The following is a 20,786-nucleotide window of genomic DNA, read 5'->3' on the forward strand; positions in this document are numbered from 1 at the left end:
ATGGTGCCAGGTGTCCTCCAGACGTGATGCTTGGCATTCAGGTCAAAGAGTTCAAGCTTGGTTTCATCAGAACAGAGAACCTTGTTTCATATGGTCGGAGAATCCTTTAGGTGCCTTTTGGCAAACTCCAAGAGGGCTGTCATGTGCGTTTTACAAAGGAGTGGCTTCCATCTGGCCACTCTACCATAAAAGCCTGATTTGATTGGTGGAGTGCTGAAGAGATGGTTGTCCTTCTGGAAGATTCTCCCATCTCCACAGAGCAACTCTGGAGCTCTGTCAGAGTAACCATTGGGTTCTTGGTCACCTCCCTGACCTAGATCTTTCTCCCCCGATTTCTCAGTTTGGCCGGGCGGACAGTTCTAGGAAGAGTCTTTGTGGTTCCAAACTTCTTCCATTTAAGAATGATGGAGGCCACTGTGTTCTTGGGGGACCTTCAATGCTGCAGAAATGTTTTGGTACCCTTCCCCAGACCTGTGACCCAATTCTGTCACGGCGCTCTAGAGACAACTCCTACCTCATGGTTTACTTTTTTTGCTCTGACATGCACTGTCAACTGTGGGACCTTATATAGACAGGTGTGTGCCTTCCCAAATCATGTCCAATCAATTGAAATGACCACATGTGGACTCCAACTTGTAGAAACATCTCAAGGATGATCAATGGAAACATGACGTACCTGAGCTCAATTGAGTCTCATAGCAACGGGTCTGAATACTTGTGTATGGTCTATTTTTTATTTTAATACATTTGCAAACATTCTAAAAACCTGTTTTTGCTTTGTCATTATGGGATATTGTGTGTAGATTGACGAGGAAAAACATGTACTTAATTTTAGAATAAGGCTGTAACGTAAACAAAATTTGGAAAAAGTGAAAGGGTCTGAATACTTTCCGAATAAACTGTTTATAGAAAATGTTGACACCCCTTAATTTGTGGATTTGGCCATTTCAGCCACACCCATTGCTGACAGGTGTATAAAATCAAGCACACAGCCATGCAATCTCTGTAGCCAAACATTGGCAGTAGAATGGCCTTCCTGAAGAGCTGTGACTTTCAACGTGGCACTGTCATAGGATGCCACCCTTCCAACAAGTCAGTTCGTCAAATTTCTGCCCTACTCGAGCTGCCTCGGTCAACTGTAAGTGCTGTTATTGTGTGGAAACATTTAAGAGCAACAATGGCCACGAAGCGGTAAGCCACACAAGTGTACAGAATGGGTGTAGACACTCATTACGAGTTACAAACTGCCTCTGGAAGCAACATCAGCACAATAAATGTTAGTCGGGAGCTTCATGAAACAGGTTTCCATGGCATAGCAGCCAGACACAAGCCTAAGCTCATCATGCGCACTGCGAAGCGTCAGCTGGAGTGGTGTAAAGCTCGCCAACATTGGACTCTGGAGTGATGAATCACACTTCATCTGGCAGTCCGACAGACAAATCTAGTTTTGGCAAATGCCAGGAGAACGCCACCTGCCCCAATGCATAGTGCCAACTGTAAAGTTTGGTGGAGAAGGAAAAATGGTCCGAGACTGTTTTTCATGGTTCTGGCTAGGCCCCTTAGGGAAATCTTTGGCTGAATGGAACTAAGTCCCCGCAGCAATGTTCCAACATCTAGTGGAAAGCCTTTCCAGAAGAGAGGAGGGTGTTTTTGAAGCAAAGGGGGACCAACTCCATATTAATGCCTATAATTTTGGAATGAGATGTTTGGCAAGCACTGGGCCTTTTAAGTAAAGAATAAAAACAGACATTTAAGCATTCAATAAGTATTCCACAGTTTTATTTAAAGAATAAAATCCTGCATCAATATTTTAAGACAAACCTAAGATCTCCTTTAAATTTTAAAATAATTGTTCTTTTTTGAAACCATCACAAAAAAGAAACAAGTACAATTTTGTAATTTAAAATGTTTTACTGTACACAGCAGAATATACCATTTATTGCAAACTGAACACCCCTGATACCTCAAACTATACACACAATTATTTAAGTTTACCTAGAGATATGCAAAACTACCGAGTTCGTTAATGATATTTTCTGGTCAAATATAACAGTCTGGTTTCTCTGCCATGCGCCCCTGTAATTACCATGTGTCTGAAGCACAGTAAATGGTATCTTCAACGTGACATCATGCCTTTAGAACAGTCCATTTCAGGGGAGGTCAATTTCTTTATTTAGTTTGTACAAGATTCCAGTAAATGTGGCACTTTTGTCCTCCTTTCTGCAAACATAAAACAGAATAAACTAATGGGGAAGTCAGAAAAAAAAAAAAGAAAAAAAAAGAGCTCGCCAGAGTCCCTCAGTGACAAACATGTTTACTAATTAATTCAGCAGAAACCGACCGACTTACATTATGGTAAAGCAATGCCACCAAACGTAAGATGCTAGACTATTCCTGCATTATGGACATCTCTAAACACACAGGACAATAGGAAATAAACGTCTATAAAAAGGGATTTCATTTGGAAAGATATGTTTCATTCAGCCTTTGGGCTATTCAATTACATATGACCTACATATCATAAGACAAAAGTAATGTTTGATGTACAACGCCTTAAAAACTGTGTTCCGTGGTTTTTTCTTTCTTTTGCTGCATATTGCAATAATAACAGTACATGCCATTTTAATGACACATTCCATGTTTACTGGTCTAATCAGAGGAGGGTATGGTTGCAAAAAAGTCTAATTTACCAAAAGTTTGAGTTTTCCAGAAATCCTAGTTAGAGGATTCTGGATTTCCTGCTCATTCCGGGAATATGCCAACCGGGATTTCTGGGTATGACAATGTAGCCCAGTGGCCCAAGAGGACACTGTATATTCAGTATAGTGGGTGTATACGATCTTATTCCACCCCAGTAAACTACTCACTGCGGCCAAATAACAGTTGCAAAATAAAATGTTGTAATCAAAAGCCAAATAAATACACCTGCATGACACAGAGTATCAGAAATCTGAAGCTCAATTAGAATAGTTTGAGACAGTACCATGACTAGAAAGGACATTTCGTTAAGTTAGAGAGAACCCAAACCATCCATGATTTAAATGCTGTAAAGAGTGATCTTATCACTCAGTAAATATTGAATCCACCAAAAGGTCCATGACAGCAGATCCCATCACACTGCTTTATGTAATGACAATATCAATAAATAAGATGAGAAATCTTTTCCAACCCTTTTCTACCAAAATCCCCAAGCCAAACTTATTCATACAACCCAATCATAACCACCAACCTCATTGGAATGAGGAAACAAAATAGGGTGCCCAGCCCCTCTAAAGAATCTAGGTTAAAAACCTGTATATCAGTTTTTTTATAAAAGCTGTCAGTTATGTTTGTTGAGTAACCATCGACCCATGATAGAATCTGCACGTGTTTAAATTGATCACCTCAAATACAGCATCAAGAAATCACACCCCTGTACTGTCCATTGCGAGCATACATAACACCAAAAACAACAGACCCCTTTATGGGTTAAGATCACAGTTACGGTTAGTTAAAATAAAAAAAGTTTACAATGATGATTCAAATCTGCCTCTTTTGTAACCAGTATTCAGCCAAATAACTGAAAATAACTGCCATCCCCAAACCATTGCACCATGGAGCCATCTACTTAGCATCAATTGAAAAAGCCTCTCAAAATAACAATCAATGCACTTTCACTGAAAGAAGCTGGAAACTAATAGGCTAATCACTGCTAATGCAAACCAAGTAAGCAACCACCTTTCACTAGTTACAACGCTCAATTGAAGTAGCAGCCCGCAATCAACAGCAATAGGAAGGAGGAACAGGATAAATTATTGATTTAACAGCAACTATTTTCCAAAGTGTTTAAGCTACTCAAAAATATGGCTTGTATTTGTTTTTAACTGTTCCAAAAACAAAAGTTAAATTGAAAGTAGGAATCAGATGTCAAACTAGAGGTCACATGATTGATAATGACTAGCACATTTTAAACTAAACCAAAAACATCCACGGAAGAGACTACTTTTCATTTCAACCACAGCCATAACCGTAGTGTTACAATGAGCAATAAATCTGTACAAGTAAGGCAGCTTGTTTTAACTAGATTAGTCAAAGCTAGCACAAGTGCTGCCCCATGGTGCATTGGAGAGTCAAGCAGACTGTAAGCATGTAAATCATTGAGAATACTCTTTTACTCATCTGTTAAGACTACAGGTTTCATGGTCATACAGAAGCTCTCTGGGCTGACCTACATGTATTTAATGGAAAAAATGCACAGGATTGAACATGCCTGGGTCATATTCATTAGGCACCAAACAGAAGAAAACAGACTGAAATATGGAGGGACTACCTTACCTTGTCCAATAAGAACGACTTGTTTTTTTCCGATGGCAAAGCACTATGTCATGGTATGCACTAATGAATACAACCCTTCTGTGCATTCCAAAATGTTGCTGTACCCATATGACACTGCAGTTCACGGCTTCCAAACTGCTGGTCTTAGTGGCATATCGATCCATGTTGTATAGCAGCAATACAACTTATTCATCTTCATATTCTAACAACGCATTGACAACACTAATTTACCAAAACCGTTACGGGACCGGAAGGACCAATAACTTAAAATATGGTCATAAAACCCAAGTGAAATTCACTTCTCAGTTTGCTGTTGTTTTGCAAGCACTTCTTCCATCGCTTGCACTTAATCTCAGACCGCTGACTTCAAGATGATACAAAAAAAAAAGTCTGGTGTCCCTTCCCCCCAAAAGCAGCCTTGAGAAATCCATAGCCACGCATGTACAGTTACAGTATAGGAATGTAGGGGGTCTGACATGGCCAGACTAGCGTGTGTTCTGCAGTTCCAGTTTGTGTAGGCCTGTGAGCAGGAGGAAAGGAGGGGAGCTGTGTGTTTTGAAGTGGAGTAGGGAGAGTGAGGGCTCAGGGAGTTGTGATGGGGAGTGTCTGCGTGACGAGGGGTTATATGTGTTGGTGTTGGTGTCTGTGGGAGGAGCCCCAACCAGTGCCAGAGGAAGGGGAACGCTGGGTTGTGTCCCAAATGGCAGTCTTATAGTGTCCCATAGGGATCGGGTAAAAAGTAGTGCACCATGTAGGGAATAGGGTGCCATTTGGTACGTAGCCTCTGGGGTGTTGGGATGGGCAGCTGTCAGTGCACTCTTATGGGAATAATGCAGCCATCGGTTGCATCAGTGATGCTCTCTTCTTCTTACTCGCTCAGACAGAGGGACAGACAGATGGCTTCTGGGACTGGGGGCCTGGCAGGTCAGGGCTCAAATGGGCATCAGCCGAGTGGTGTTGAACAGGAGTGGGTTCAGTTCCTCTGCATGCACAGCCCTGTGGAGAGAGGGCTCTGAGGCACTCCGCTCGATTTTTGGTAACAGGTCCTGAACCTGCTCAATGCCTAACATGATCTGAGGAGAAACAAAGTAAACATTGTAGAATTGGAAAGATACTCACATTCGAACCAAGGAGGCAGAGATGGATAAAACAAAAAGAGAACTGTATGTAAAGAGGAAAATACCCTGTTGTTGACTTTAAATGCTTTGGCAGTGCTCTCTCACCTGTGGAAAGAGGGGCCTCTCATCACGTTTGAACTTCAGGCAGTCAATGATGAGCCTCTTCATTGATTTGGGTGAGCTACTGGACAGCAAACTGAGGTCTGGAGACAAATAGCCTCGCCCAACCATAAAGAGTATCTGAGAGGAAAGACAGGTTGGTAAATGTATGTCTCTTGTTGGGAATAGAATATACAACAGTATCAGTTCTTATGTACGAGACGTTTGAATGTGAATGATCTTAAATAGCATACATGTCAGCTGCACCCTTCAGATCTGTATTAAGAGGTAAACCGTTCCCATCCTCCTCTCGGTAGTCTCATTTTATATTTATGTTTTATTGTAAAATTATAACAATTTCATTGCCATTATATTCGTTTCACCTGGTCTCTGTTGTTGATCTGGGAATAAGGCAGAGTCCCTGACATCAGCTCAAACAGAACCACCCCGTAGCCATACACGTCTGACTGAAACGTATAAGGGTTGGTGTCCTGCATCCGGATCACCTCAGGAGCCTAAAAACAGAAAACGCACATACATCGTTGGACAGCTGATTCAAGCACAAACATTTTATTTGATCTGTTCCATGAAGATTAATTTAAGACTAAGACTTTTTCCATTTGCCTGGCTACCCAGTTTCTCCTCTGCAATGATTCTGGATTGGAGTACATCCCTGACTCTTCACCGAATGCGAACACATTCGGGCTGTCTGACTGGACCAGGAACCAATGGGTTGGGTTGGGCCAGAGCCGGAACACACGTGGGTAAAGCGGCAGTTTGAAAATTCGTCATTGGCTTTGATACTCTGATTGGTTTGAGACAATTAGATACCCATAGACTTATAGTCATTGCGCCAACGCTAGTTAGCAACTCTCCTCAAACTGCACACAGAGAATGACAAATTGTATTCACAAGTTCAGGAAATTCAGTTCATGTCATGTTTTGTGTACTTGCCAAGATACCTCCAATTATAGCAACAACCCTAACTGTTATACTAACAAAGCTGAGACTGTCCTCTTAACAGTAGTTTTAAAACAGTCTTTCCCACAAATACATTTTGAAAATATTGCCCAACTGTCAGTATGCTTGTACTTAATAGAAAGCATCTCTCCCTTCACTTCATGTGCAAAGGGGAGAGGGAGCGAAACAGAGACAGGACAGAGACGGGACAGAGACGAGACAGAGACAGGGCAGTGACTTTCATTGCAGGAAGCAGGTTAATCCAGATTCATACACATTGACAGATGGAATTGCTTTTCCATTACTTCTAACCAAATTTCCAAAAAAGTATGCATAATGGTACATGGTACATGATCCCATGTACCATCTCCTGCTGTTGTGCAAGGCACTCCCCCATTCATAATAATACTTGTTAAATGAATTGTTAAAAAAAGTAAATCCACTTTGTATGGCCTTGTTCGCGAGTGTCAGTGGTACGTTTTTGGGATCACGACGAAAATATTAATACATTCTAATAATATCTAAACAGTTAACTAGAAGGTACAAGATATGTTTTGGTTACTAGTTTGTTCTCCATCATATTTTATAGGCTAGGCCCACCTGCTGCTGACTGACTCCTTGAGCAACGGCCCACTCATCTTGCACACATGCAGGTGATCCGAGCAAACAAACGAGCTGAAGTGTCATTCCGATCCTGGTGGATATGTAGATTTTTTTTATTTGACTGACAAAATCTTTAAACTGTGTCTAAATATATTACATTAATTTCCATGACCTTTCCAAAACTTTTAGGATGTTATAATTTTCCAAACCTTTTTCAGGCCTGGAAAACACAATTTCAAGATGTCATGACCTTTCTAGGATTTCCATGACCGTTGGAACCCTGGTTAATGCACATTACGGTTGAACAAAAATTTGTTTTAGAACCCCCAAAAATCTGCAGGAACGATGTTCAGCCTAATCACCGAAATTATAGACATAAATCAAAATTGCTTCGGTAAGAGGGCAATATCGGTGTCTAATTCTCAGTTAATTGTCCCAGCTCTAGTTACTGTTGTCTTAAATTGTGAAGACCACTTTTCTCTCTCTGCAACAGCTCGACTTAAACATGCACAAAACGAGCACATGCAGATAGATAAGCTCTGTAACATCTTGAGTGTGCCTCAAGAATGATTATTTGTAAAATATATATATATATATATATATATATATATATATATATATATATATCCGTGGTGGCAACAATTAAGCAGCTGCACAATATAACAGAAACTGTTTGCTTTCGGCGTTGTATTTTTTAAGACCTTCAATTCAGTTTTCAAAGACATTGTAAGACTTAAGGCCTTTAAATCAGATTAATTTAAGACAAACACTTTAAGGACCCGCAGACACCCTGTTTAAGATGTTACAAATACAGTCTTATACTGAAAAATTAATCACGCATGAAAAATACAACCCCTCTAAACTCTCCAGGAAAACTCAGACATTACAAATCACATTGCTAAATGTAGTTTGACAGTTGATGTGAAATGATGCTACCCCCACTATCAGCCAGTGATATCTAGGATGTAAACGGACTGCCTGAACTTGTTCAATGAGACAATGTGCTGTAAATTAATGCAACCCAGGGGTGCAAGGAACTTACCATCCACAGAATGGAACCGCTAGGCTGTTCTACCTGCTCGGAGCCACTCCATCGAGACTTCACTGTGGCCAGCCCAAAGTCCCCGATCTTCACAGTCCAGCCCTCATGGAGGAAGATGTCTGACAACAGAGCTCAGGAACATGGCAGCAGGTAGGTAGGTATATACATTTGGAAAAGAAAAATCACACTGATGATTTCAATACAACCTTCAAAATGACTAAATAAGACTTGAAATTGATAGCATTCTACAAAAGTGATCTAGATTTGGACACAATCTTTGGCCTCAAGTGATACTGGTGGTGGGCATCTTTCTCTGACAAACATTTTGATACATTTTGTTTCATTTTGACAATTACGAAGAAATAATGTGTTTTAAAGGCTACTTCGCATTTAAAAAGAGGAAGACGACAAGATACTCTGGCACAGTTTGAAGCTTAAAAAAAAAAAAACTCAAACCAAGCAATATAAGCATGATGCAAAGATTTCACAACTGAACACATACTGACAGTCCATAAAAATATTAATCAGTGGTGAACACAGCACTGAACACAGACAAAAAACACATAAATAGGGTGCTCAAAAATGCTTCTGTGGTCATTGATCATTGGCTTCTAACCAACCACATAGGCCTACACTAGAACTGACAGATCCTCACCAGATAGTGTTAAGCACACCACAAATCCAAACTCATGGCACGTATTCATAAAGAGTCTTAGAGTAGGACTGCTGATCTAAGATCAGGTCCTCCCTATCCATAATCTACACTGATTCAAATTAGAAAACGCAACATAGTCAAATCTTTTAAAATTGTTATGAGTTACAGATCAAATAAGGAAATCAGTCAAATTAAATAAATTCATTAGTCCCTAATCTATGGATTTCACATGACTGGGAATACAGATATGCATCGGTTGGTCACAAATACCTTAAAAAAAAAAAAAAAAAAGAAGGTAGGGGCGTGGATCAGAAAACCAGTCAGTATCTGGTGTGACCACCATTTGACTAATGCAACATCTCCTTTGCATAGAGTTGATCAGGCTGTTGATTGCGGCCTTTGGAATGTTGTCCCATTCCCCTTCAATGGCTGTGCAAAGTTCCTGGATATTTGCAGGAACTGGAACACGCCGTCACACAGATCCAGAGCATCCCAAACATGCTCAATGTGTGACATGTCAGGCGAGTATGCCATGGAAGAACTGGGACATTTTCAGCTTCCAGGAATTGTATACAGATCCTTGTGACATGGGGCTGTGCATTATCATGCTGAAACATGAGGTGATGGCGGCGGATTAATGGCATGTCAATAGGTGTCAGGATCGTGTCACGGTATCTCTGTGCATTCAAATTTCCATCGATAAAATACAATTGTGTTCGTAACCCTAACCCCACCATGGGGCACTCTGTTCACAACAGCAAACCGTTCGCCCACACATGGTCTGCAGTTGTGAGGCCGGTTGGACGTACCGGCAAATTCTCTAAAACGATGTTGTGGTTGAGAAATTAAAAGTAAATTCTCTGGCAACAGCTCTGGTGGACATTACTGCAGTCAGTATGCCAATTGCACGCTCCCTCAAAATATGAGACCTCTGTCATTGTGACGTGTGACAAAAGCTGCACATTTTACAGTGTCCTTTTAATTGTCCCCAGCACAGGGTGCACCTGTATAATCAGCTTGATATGCCACACCTGTTAGGTGGATGGATTATCTTGGCAAAGAAGAAATGCTCACTAACAGGGATGTAAACAAATTTATGCACAAAATTTGAGAGAAATAAGCTTGGGACATTTCTGGGCTCTTTTATTTCAGCTCATGAAACATGGGACCCTTTACATGTTGCATTTATATTTTTGTTCAGTGCAAATTCATCTTCAGAAGTAAAAGCCCAGCTCAAGAAAGGATACTGTTTGATTTCAGGTCTCGATGAATTATATTCTTGGCATGAAGATAACTGAAAAAAAAAAATGAAAAAAGCCTGTGTTATTTCTAAATGTATACATAAAGTAAATACAAAAGCAGATAAGCTAAAAAAGAACATACTGCATGTTAATACTTTTCAAAAGCACCATGTGTTGTGATAAAGACAGTTGAACAAAGCTCATGAGGCATTTAAGTTATATTCTAAAAGAATCAATAGCTAGCTATACAGTTGAAATCGGAAGTTTACATACAATTTGGTTAGTCATTAAAACTTGTTTTTCAACCACTCCACAAATTTCTTGTTAAGAAACTATAGTTTTGGCCAGTCGTTTAGGACATCTACTTTGTGCATGACACAAGTACATTTTCCAACAATTGTTTACAGACAGATTATTTCACTTATAATTCACTTTATCACAATTCCAGTGGGTCAGAACTTTACAAACACTAAGTTGACTGGGCCTTTAAACAGCTTGGAAAATTCCAGAAAATTATGTCATGGCTTTATAAGCTTATGATAGGCTAATTGACACCATCTGAGTCAATTGGAGGTGTATCTGCGGATGTATTTCAAGGCCTACCTTCAAACTCAGTGCCTCTTTGCTTGACATCATGAGAAAATCAAAAGAAATCAGCCAAGACCTCAGAAGAATAAAATTGTAGACCTCCACAAGTCTGGTTCATCCTTGGGAGCAATTTCCAAATGCCTGAAGGTACCACGTTCATCTGTACAAACAATAGTACGCAAGTATAAACACCATGGGACCACACAGCCGTCATACCGCTCAGGAAGGAGATGCGTTCTGTCTCCTAGAGATGACCGTATTTTGGTGCGAAAAGTGAAAATCAATCCCAGAACAACAGCAAAGGACCTTGTGAAGATGCTGGAGGAAACAGGTACAAATGTATCTATAGCCACAGTAAAATGAGTCCAATATCAGCATAACCTGAAAGGACACTCAGCAAGGAAAAAGCCACTGCTCCAAAACCGCCATAAAAAAGCCAGACTACAGTTGGGGACAAAGATCATACTTTTTGGAGAAATGTCCTATGGTCTGATGAAACAAGAATAGAACTGTTTGGCCATAATAACCATTGTTATTTTTGCAGGAAAAAGGGGGATGCTTGCAAGCCGAAGAACACCATCCCAACCGTGAAGCACGTGGGTGGCAGCATCATGTTGTGAGGGTGCTTTGCTGCAGGAGGGATTGGTGCACTTCACAAAATAGATTGCATCATGAGGCAAGAAAATTATGTGGATATATTGAAGCAACATCTCATGACATCAGTCAGGAAGTTAAAGCTTGGTCGCAAATGGGTCTTCCAAATGGAAAATGACCCCAAGCATACTTCCAAAGTTGTGGCAAAATGGCTTAAGGAGGGCAAAGTCAAGGTATTGGAGTGTCCATCACAAAGCCCTGACCTCAATCCTGTAGAAGATTCGTGGCAGAACTGAAAAAGTGTGTGTGAGCAAGGAGGCCTACAAGCCTGACTCAGTTACACCAGCTCTGTCAGGAGGAATGGGCCAAAATTTACCCAACTTATTGTGGGAAGCTTGTGGAAGGCTACCCGAAACGTTTGACCCAAGTTTAAATTGTTTAAGGCAAAGCTACCAAATACAGAGTGTATGTAAACTTCTGACCCACTGGGAATGTGACGAAATAAATAAATCATTCTCTACTATTATTCTGACCTTTCACATTCTTAAAATAAACTGGTGATCCTAACTGACCTAAGACAGGGAATTTTTACTAGGATTAAATGTCAGGAATTGTGAAAAACTGAGTTGAAATGTATTTGGCTAAGGTGTATGTAAACTTCCAACTAACTGTATATCATGAATTTAAAATAAAAATGGATTGCCACTTTAATAACAGTGTTTAAAGTGAAATAGCTTACTCCATGCCCTGTGCGGTCTGCCTGGCAACGTCGATGCGGCGCATGGTTTCAAACTTGGTCTCGGAGACATGCAGATGACGGTACAGGCTGCTGCCCTCACACCACTGTGTGATGATGGCAAAGTTAGGCTTAGTCATAAAGCCCATAAACAGCAGAATGTTGACGTGGCGTGTCTTTCTGCAGGGGGGGGGGGGGGGACGACGACACACCAATATCAGTCACAACACACACTGCTATCAATATCTCACCCAAACTGCATGTTCCACAGTTTTAACAACAATACTCATGTTAACTCATGGTAGGTCAGTTTCAGTAAAAACAGCTACATAAATTGCAATACAGCACCATCATCAAGTAATGTGCCGTATATATCAAGACCCCCCCCAAAAACATGAATTAATTTGTCAATGTAAGAAGAGGGCAGGTACAATACTCACCTTAGGACTTGCATTTCATTTTTAAAAGCCTGCAGCTGCTCAGGTGTTGGCTCTGTCACTTTGAGGATCTTGATGGCCACATCTCCATGCCACTTTCCCTTGAAAACAGTCCCAAAGGACCCTGCACCTATCCTTTTCTGCATGGTGACTTCTCGAGAATGCACCTCCCAGTAGTAACTTGAGTCTCTATAACCGCCACGGTGCTGAAACACACTTTTACTTAACACCATTTTCAACAACATCCCCATCACTAATTAACAAGGAGCACCAAGGGTTCAGTCTCGGAAAAATACCACTTTCTAAAAAAAAAGAGATAATGACAGCATCTCCCAAAAAGACTGCAACAAATGATGCCAGGACCTTTTTTCACCCAGATGAGATCCTGATTCCATAGAAGGGTTTTAGTAGCGCCGGCAAATCTAAACTTTACTTACCACTTTCTTTTTGTCGTCAGATGAGGAGGGCTTGCGCTCTTTGTGCTCTGAGGGGGATTTAGGGGGTCTCCTGCCAGGGGAGTCCAGGGAAGGGGGGCTAGTGGAGGGTTTGGATGAGGGTTCAGGACCTGTAAATAACAGTATTCAAATGAGCAGATTATGAAACAAATGAGCAAGTGCAAAATAATCTCAAAGACATGAGTAAGGATAAAGAAATCAGATTTTAAATCTCACCCATTGTATTGTTTTGTATTTTTAACGCCTCCTAAAAAGGACAAACACATTGTCTAATATTAATGAAACATTCACAGACAGATGGCCACTGTGTGTGATGTATACTATTGTGGGGGTTGAGAAATAAGCAGAAGACACATTTCCATGGTTCACTGTAACAAATAGACTAATGAATTTGTTTTGTAAACCCTGTGTTGTAGGAGTGACTGTCTCACCTCTATGATGCTGACTCCGGCAGGGCCCACAGTGCTGACCATGTGGACGTTGGGGGTGGAGGTGGACCGATGCCTCTGTAGGGATGGTCCATCTCCAACTGGCTGGGGAAACAGGAAGGCAGAGGTCGGGGACAGAAGTCCATGCCTACAAGACACAAAGGGGCACAACAGAACAGGTTCGGTTCATTTCTGAAGCGTTACGGTTATCCATTTGAGGGGGCACCAATACCATATGGTTTCTGTGACTGCATCCTAAATGTCACACTATTCCCTTTAAAGTGCACTACTTCTGACCAGAGTCCTATGGGATAAGTAGTGCACTACTTCTGACCAGAGACCTATGGGATAAGTAGTGCACTATATAAGGCCCGCAGAGCATTTTCCTAAGACCAAAAATGTATAAAAATGCAGCCGGTGTCAACTTAAAAGGTACAATTTCAAAATTTGGCATTGCATCATCAGTTTCTCTCTTGTTATGTCAGTCACTCAATTAGGCTATGTAATTTAACCAGCCATCTAAACTTTCAGTAACCATGGTCAAATTATTTCATTTTGTTAGTCCCTCTCACTCAGACATATTCAAAACTGCAAACATTTCTCTACACCCTAGGGCAAAATGAGTAGAAATGCATGAAATGTGTTATAAAATGTCTAAATCTTCACTCCGCCCCATGGCAAAATGTGTAGAATTGCAGGAAATTAACTCTAAAAATAATTATCCGCTGTCAAGAGGGGGGCCGCAAAACATGTTTTGCTTGTAAGGTGGGGGGGACCCTCCCAACAGAATGTCACTTAGGGCCAGCTCTGACTGCATGTGTGGGTATGGGTATGCAGACCCACGAGTCACTGCGGTCTCTCATGAGTTCAGATTTTTTTTGTGGCCCCCACCCCCATCAAAGTTGCCCATCCCTGATATAGGGAATAGGGTGTCCTTTGGGACGCATGTGACTATGGTTCAGATCCACTTACCCAGAAGAATCTGGGGTTAAGGCTATGTCGCTCTGGGATATGGAGTTGTCTGGCAACAGTATGGATATCTGAGGGTACTCATCTGTGCAGGGATTAGGTGTGAACCTGGAAATAAGGTACAGTACACACACAGAGGGTAAGCAGAAGGTAAAGAGCTGTTCCAGTCACAATGCTAACAGTAAAACAAATATGAAGTATTATTGGTGACATTGCACAACAAAATGCATGGAGAACATTATGGGATTTGATTCTTTTAGTTTGTGACCAACTTTTTATTTTGTTCGGTCTTTTTGAAGGGCAGGGTGGGTGGGGTGGAACTACAGAAATTCAGCCGTGACAATATACTCATTTTGATTTGGCTAATGAAAAAGCAGCCTTTTGTACAAATGGTGCTCTATTTTATGCGAGTGCTTTTGGAGCAGGTGCGTTTCTTGGGTCATCGCTATATCAACATGGTTTCTTATTAGGATATCAAGAAATCGGGAACGTATTAAAGGACAGTTTGGGCCTTTCAAATGCCAAGACAAAATAGCTAGCATTGCCTTTTATCTTTAGTGTTAGTTAGCCCATGGATGTGAAACAAAAAAGGCTGGACACACAAGGAAACCCACACATTGGTACCCCCGCATGTGAACCACTCTAAATTACCCCTAAACATAATGTACCCTCAATTTGTATTAAACATGTATGTGCTCTATGTAAAAAGAAAAATGTTTTAAAAGGGCAGGGGGGGGTGTATGTGCAAGAAATGTAGTCTAATCTAGATTTTCACAATAATTAATCATGACCTTTTGGCCAAGTCGTCCCTGGGAGATAAATTCAGCAGCGTAAACAGAGGGGGACAGCCATCTAGCCTAAACAGTTTAGCCCAAAGGGATGAAATGCTCTATAGCCCCACAAGGAAGCAACCCGTGTAAATGCTACCACACTATTGACTCATACAATCTAGAACAGTATCCCCGTTCCGTCTCCATGTCTTTGACCGGGGCTCTAAAGTACAACCCTTTGGATCGCATATGGGGCGGCAGGGGAGCCTAGTGGGTAGAGCGTTGGACTAGTAACCGAAAGGTTGCAAGTTCAAATCCCCGAGCTGACAAGGTACAAATCTGTCGTTCTGCCCCTGAACAGGCAGTTAACCCACTGTTCCTAGGCTGTCATTGAAAATAAGAATTTGTTCTTAACTGAGTTTTAAAAAAAAGAAAGTTTTTTTTAAATAAATAAATAATAACATGCTCCTAGATATTTTGCTGTGTGACATTACATATTATTTTGGGAGCACCAGTGAGACAAAACATGTAATAAAAATAAACATCCAGAGAATTTCTGTAATGATAGGGTGCAGATGTTTCCAAGTCCCCTAGAGAAAAAAGCAAGCACAGATTAATTTGTTTAATCCAAAGCCTACATGTAAAGAATAATAAAGACCGCTTCAGTGATTTGTATGTCTTGCAACTTTCTGAAGAAGTCATGGCATGTGAATGCCTGCGTCTACCACCGTGTCGGCAAAACATATTTTTCAAGGCTTCCCCAAAAAAATGTGGGGAATGATATGATATCATGATTTGTATCAATCGGGTGGTCTTTTGTTTTGCAAACTCTATTCCACATGCAGTACAGAAACACCGCCAGCCAAACACCAGTCTCTTGAGGTGCGTAATTTAAATTAAAGGGCAACTATACCTGCCAAAATATTTTATTGTGGTCTGCTGATGTGGTTTAATCATTGTTATCCAAATGTTGTTTGATATAAAGAGTGAGATTTTTAAGCATGAAAACCAGAAGGGGGAAGAAAAAAAGGGGAAATCCAAAACGTTTGTTTCTCGTGTTATGGCGAACAAATGTATTGACTGGTAAGAATTCTGAGTGGCTGGTAGTTATTTTCATATAACTGCCACAGTGGTTGGTGGACCAAAAAGTTGGTTTATGAACAGGGCCTAAAAACTATCACGAGTCGTTCCCAAACCACTCATGGGCATTTGTTTACACCTTGTTCAGTCAGGTTACCCCATTAGCTAACAACCTGGTTACTTTACCAGTACATCAAAACATTTGGGGGCACAAAAATAAAGGAAAAAGGTTAGCTTCTTTAGACCACTACTGATCATAGCAATGAATGAATGAGTGATCTCTTGCATGTCGTCACTCACAAACTTGCCGTGTTTAAAGAGACAGGGTAGAATTGTCTATGTAATGCATCTCACTAAGTTGTGCTTTTACACGATATAGAAAGCTAATATAAAAAATATATCTTCTGGCACTCCTAGATTTGTTGTGGGAAAACTAGTGCTACCAATGAAAAATGCTAATTTAGAACCCTGTCCTCGACAGACTCACCGTTTTGTCATAGTGTCCATGTCCACACACACAGTGGGAACTTTGCTGCTGCAGTGCTGGTGAAACTTGTAGCCACATGTCTGACATCTGAAGCCGTTGAACAGAAACTTGTGGCAGAAGTCACAATAGGCCAACTTGAAGAAGGTTTTCCGTACCTGCAATAAAAATAATGTGAAAGTATATTTGTCAGACATTTCAGTTGAAGAGAAAGTGAGGTGAGAGTTGTGACAAAGTAGTGGTAAGTCTGCTATACTAACCCACACAGTCTGTACATGTGTGCAGAAGGTGGTGGTGTTAACCACTTCTGGAAAAATAAGTGTTGCCTTACAATACACAAATGCAAAGGTGAAACATTTACAAGAGCTACTTACAAAGTTATGCATGGCGAGAGGGACATCATCCAACACATCTACAAGCAGCTCTTCTCCTACCAGCGGGGTGATGTCAGTGTTCCAATCAGTTAGTCTCTTGCGACTGTGGGGGAGAGAGGGGGGGGGGGGGGGGGTCAGATTAAAAAAAGACCAATGACATCAAATAAGAAAAAATCTAAATCAGAAAACTGTATTACCATGAAAAAAATGTTGCCAGAAATGTATCTTGGGGTTAAGATGCATCAACAATGAACCACTTACAGATTATTTTGTAAACAGACACTGCTATGAACCTTTTACTTATTGAACTGTACACACACCTTGCCAGATCAGACAAGAAAGATGCTTAAAAAATGGAGATGGTGCAAAACAAGATATTAAAATGGGCTAGGGCAGACACGTACCCCTCTAGGAGTCGAAACACTGCGCAACAGTCCTGGCTCAGGCCCCTCACTTTAAGGGCTTTATCCAAACTGTCATAAACAGTCTGGCCAGGGCGAACATTCACCTGCAGACAAACAGTAGGGAGTTTCATGTAGTTTAGCAATTTCAAGTAGGGTGTGCAAGTGGCTTGTTGTGTCAGAGAAAGATAACTACAGTGCCTTGCGAAAGTATTCGGCACCCTTGAACTTTGCGACCTTTTGCCACATTTCAGGCTTCAAACATAAAGATATAAAACTGTATTTTTTTTTGAAGAATCAACAATAAGTGGGACACAATCATGAAGTGGAATGACATTTATTGGATATTTCAAACTTTTTTAACAAAACAAAAACTGAAAAATTGGGCGTGCAAAATTATTCAGCCCCCTTAAGTTAATAATTTGTAGCGCCACCTTTTGCTGCGATTACAGCTGTAAGTCACTTGGGGTATGTCTCTCAGTTTTGCACATCGAGAGACTGAATTTTTTTCCCATTCCTCCTTGCAAAACAGCTCGAGCTCAGGGAGGTTGGATGGAGAGCATTTGTGAACAGCAGTTTTCAGTTCTTTCCACAGATTCTCGATTGGATTCAGGTCTGGACTTTGACTTGGCCATTCTAACACCTGGATATGTTTATTTTTGAACCATTCCATTGTAGATTTTGCTTTATGTTTTGGATCATTGTCTTGTTGAAGACAAATCTCCGTCCCAGTCTCAGGTCTTTTGCAGACTCAATCAGGTTTTCTTCCAGAATGGTCCTGTATTTGGCTCCATCCATCTTCCCATCAATTTTAACCATATTCCCTGTCCCTGCTGAAGAAAAGCAGGCCCAAACCATGATGCTGCCACCACCATGTTTGACAGTGGGGATGGTGTGTTCAGGGTGATGAGCTGTGTTGCTTTTACGCCAAACATAACGTTTTGCATTGTTGCCAAAAAGTTCAATTTTGGTTTCATCTGACCAGAGCACCTTCTTCCACATGTTTGGTGTGTCTCCCAGGTGGCTTGTGGCAAACTTTAAACAACACTTTTAATGGATATCTTTAAGAAATGGCTTTCTTCTTGCCACTCTTCCATAAAGGCCAGATTTGTGCAATATATGACTGATTGTTGTCCTATGGACAGAGTCTCCCACCTCAGCTGTAGATCTCTGCAGTTCATCCAGAGTGATCATGGGCCTCTTGGCTGCATCTCTGATCAGTCTTCTCCTTGTATGAGCTGAAAGTTTAGAGGGACGGCCAGGTCTTTGTAGATTTGCAGTGGTCTGATACTCCTTCCATTTCAATATTATTGCTTGCACAGTGCTCCTTGGGATGTTTAAAGCTTGGGAAATCTTTTCGTATCCAAATCCGGCTTTAAACTTCTTCACAACAGTATCTCGGACCTGCCTGGTGTGTTCCTTGTTCTTCATGATGCTCTCTGCGCTTTTGACGGACCTCTGAGACTATCACAGTGCAGGTGCATTTATACGTAGACTTGATTACACACAGGTGGATTGTATTTATCATCATTAGTCATTTAGGTCAACATTGGATCATTCAGAGATCCTCACTGAACTTCTGGAGAGAGTTTGCTGCACTGAAAGTAAAGGGGCTGAATAATTTTGCACGTCCAATTTTTCAGTTTTTGATTTGTTAAAAAAGTTTGAAATATCCAATAAATGTCGTTCCACTTCATGATTGTGTCCCACTTGTTATTGATTCTTCACAAAAAAATACAGTTTTATATCTTTATGTTTGAAGCCTGAAATGTGGCAAAAGGTCGCAAAGTTCAAGGGGGCCGAATACTTTCGCAAGGCACTGTACTTTCACATAATAAAATACAGCACCAACTTCATTTACAGTTATGAAATTGTGTGAGTTACATATTCACAGTGAATTATTTGGATCTCTATGGTAAATCATGTGTTTTCTCATGTTTGAGAAACATGATAAGAAATAGATTGGAACTGGGCCTTAGGCACCAGCTGGGACAACACCAACTGTCTGCTAGGAGTTAGTCATTGATGCAGTCGTGAATCATTAGTGTTGAAAATAATTCAATTTTTTTGTGTAATATAAATGCCCAAAAGATTATTGTGAAAGTCTTACCACAGTCCTCTGTTTATTGGGGAGGTAGACACGGATGGTGCCGCCACCTCGGGGCACATCCTCTGGACTGGTCTCACCAGAGGAGGAGCAAGAGGAGGAGTTGGAGGACATTATGAAAGGCAGGAGGAGCAGGGGAGGCAGCACTGAGATGCTTCAACCACAGGCGAACTTCATGCACTGGGGATCCGGGGGAGTGAGCCCTTACCTGGAACAGACAGTGCTACGAATTAGCTACGATCCTTCTGAATTCAATCAAACGAGTGAGACAAATGTGCCCACAATTATGAACATAGATTGACTAAGTATGTTGCAACTTGCAAGGATTATACAACATTGTGTAAACTAGGTAAAGAACTGCTAAATAAAACAGAAGAGGCCTCATTTTTACAACTCCAAAAATAGCTTATCACAGTAAAAACAGTCTAAAAAGGGTTGCTTGTACCAAACAGCTGAGTTGGTGTAGGTTGTCAATGGCTCGAACAAATGTTATTTATCATGGATGATTACTACTTTGACACTAACTAGTTAAACTTACTAACCAGCTAGCTAACTTCATAGGCAACTTTACGTAGCCTAGACATTGCTAGTTAACGTTCATTACCACAGCAGGTCTCGCTGCACTTTGACTCACAGCTAGACATTTAACGTTAATGTGCACGCGAAATTGCATTATTGCTGTCAAGTACCGTAGGAGCCTTGTTGGCTTTGTAAAGCTACAAATGTTATAGCTAAAGTCGTTGGCAAGGTAATTACGTAGCTATCCTAGCTTAGCATATAGTAATGATATGACTGTTTAGCAATATGACATTTCCACATTTTGGAAGCCATATCTCTCAGCATAACTACCACTGAGGCTTGCAATTCGTTTATATTATTTTGACGGAATGACAATACCGCGTCGACGAGGCTGTTATAAATAGTTTCTTAATTCCTGTCAGGTGTTTTTTTCACGTTCGAGTGCTTTCATGAGGCGGAAAGGGATTAGCTAGCTAGCGCGTTAGGTTGCTACTTTTGCTGTCTGATACTATCAAGTAACGAAAAGCTTCTTTCACTCTAATTTACGTAATAACATAAGCAACTGCTTAATTCATAATCGGCAATTCAGTACCATTGCAAAACGAGTCATTCATAAACAACTAACCGCAAATTTGGTTTTGGAATAGTCTTACCTGAAGGAGCCATCTTGAATGCTCTTCATCAGAAGTAGAATCTCTTGGAAAGCGGAACACCTCCGTGATGCGCGCTCCCTATTGGTCAATTCTCACATGTACACTCGCTCATTGGATAACATAATATAACAATGGGGCGGGTGTTACAAGTAAACATGA

The 20,786-nt window shown here is 40.9% G+C and overlaps 1 protein-coding gene across 4 annotated transcripts; it reads right to left on the reverse strand.

Moving 5' to 3' along the window:
- Nucleotides 1-1,762: 1,762 nt before the first annotated feature.
- On the reverse strand, nucleotides 1,763-20,711 carry LOC110536286 (serine/threonine-protein kinase A-Raf). 4 transcript variants are annotated; one of them, XM_021622004.3, is made up of 16 exons: nucleotides 20,628-20,711; nucleotides 19,459-19,663; nucleotides 17,352-17,455; nucleotides 16,948-17,050; nucleotides 16,577-16,731; nucleotides 14,243-14,347; nucleotides 13,274-13,418; nucleotides 13,059-13,089; nucleotides 12,825-12,952; nucleotides 12,391-12,593; nucleotides 11,954-12,130; nucleotides 10,039-10,085; nucleotides 8,137-8,255; nucleotides 5,915-6,046; nucleotides 5,538-5,672; nucleotides 1,763-5,387 (listed from the first exon to the last, which is right to left on the reverse strand). In XM_021622004.3, exons 2-16 carry the CDS (start codon nucleotides 19,567-19,569, stop codon nucleotides 5,247-5,249), a joined length of 1,836 nt encoding a protein of 611 aa, XP_021477679.1. In that variant the 5' UTR covers nucleotides 19,570-19,663; nucleotides 20,628-20,711; the 3' UTR covers nucleotides 1,763-5,246. The 4 variants fall into 4 exon arrangements, with proteins under 4 accessions (XP_021477679.1, XP_021477681.1, XP_021477680.1 ...); XM_021622006.3 differs by lacking the exon at nucleotides 20,628-20,711 and adding an exon at nucleotides 20,600-20,621; XM_021622005.3 differs by lacking the exon at nucleotides 20,628-20,711 and adding an exon at nucleotides 19,901-19,971.
- Between the last annotated feature and the right edge of the window lie 75 nt (nucleotides 20,712-20,786).

Source organism: Oncorhynchus mykiss, chromosome 11 (genome assembly GCF_057628025.1).
Source record: "Oncorhynchus mykiss isolate SJ-2025 chromosome 11, ASM5762802v1, whole genome shotgun sequence".
Classification (NCBI taxonomy): domain Eukaryota; kingdom Metazoa; phylum Chordata; class Actinopteri; order Salmoniformes; family Salmonidae; genus Oncorhynchus; species Oncorhynchus mykiss.

Coding starts and splice junctions, on each gene's coding strand:
- LOC110536286 (XM_021622004.3), bottom strand. CDS start 19,569: ATGTCCTCCAACTCCTCCTCTTGCTCCTCCTCTGGTGAGACCAGTCCA. Junction 14,348..16,576: donor ATGGACACTATGACAAAACG/GTGAGTCTGTCG, acceptor CCTTATTTCCAG/GTTCACACCTAATCCCTGCA. Junction 5,673..5,914: donor AGATCAACAACAGAGACCAG/GTGAAACGAATA, acceptor CTTTCCTCTCAG/ATACTCTTTATGGTTGGGCG.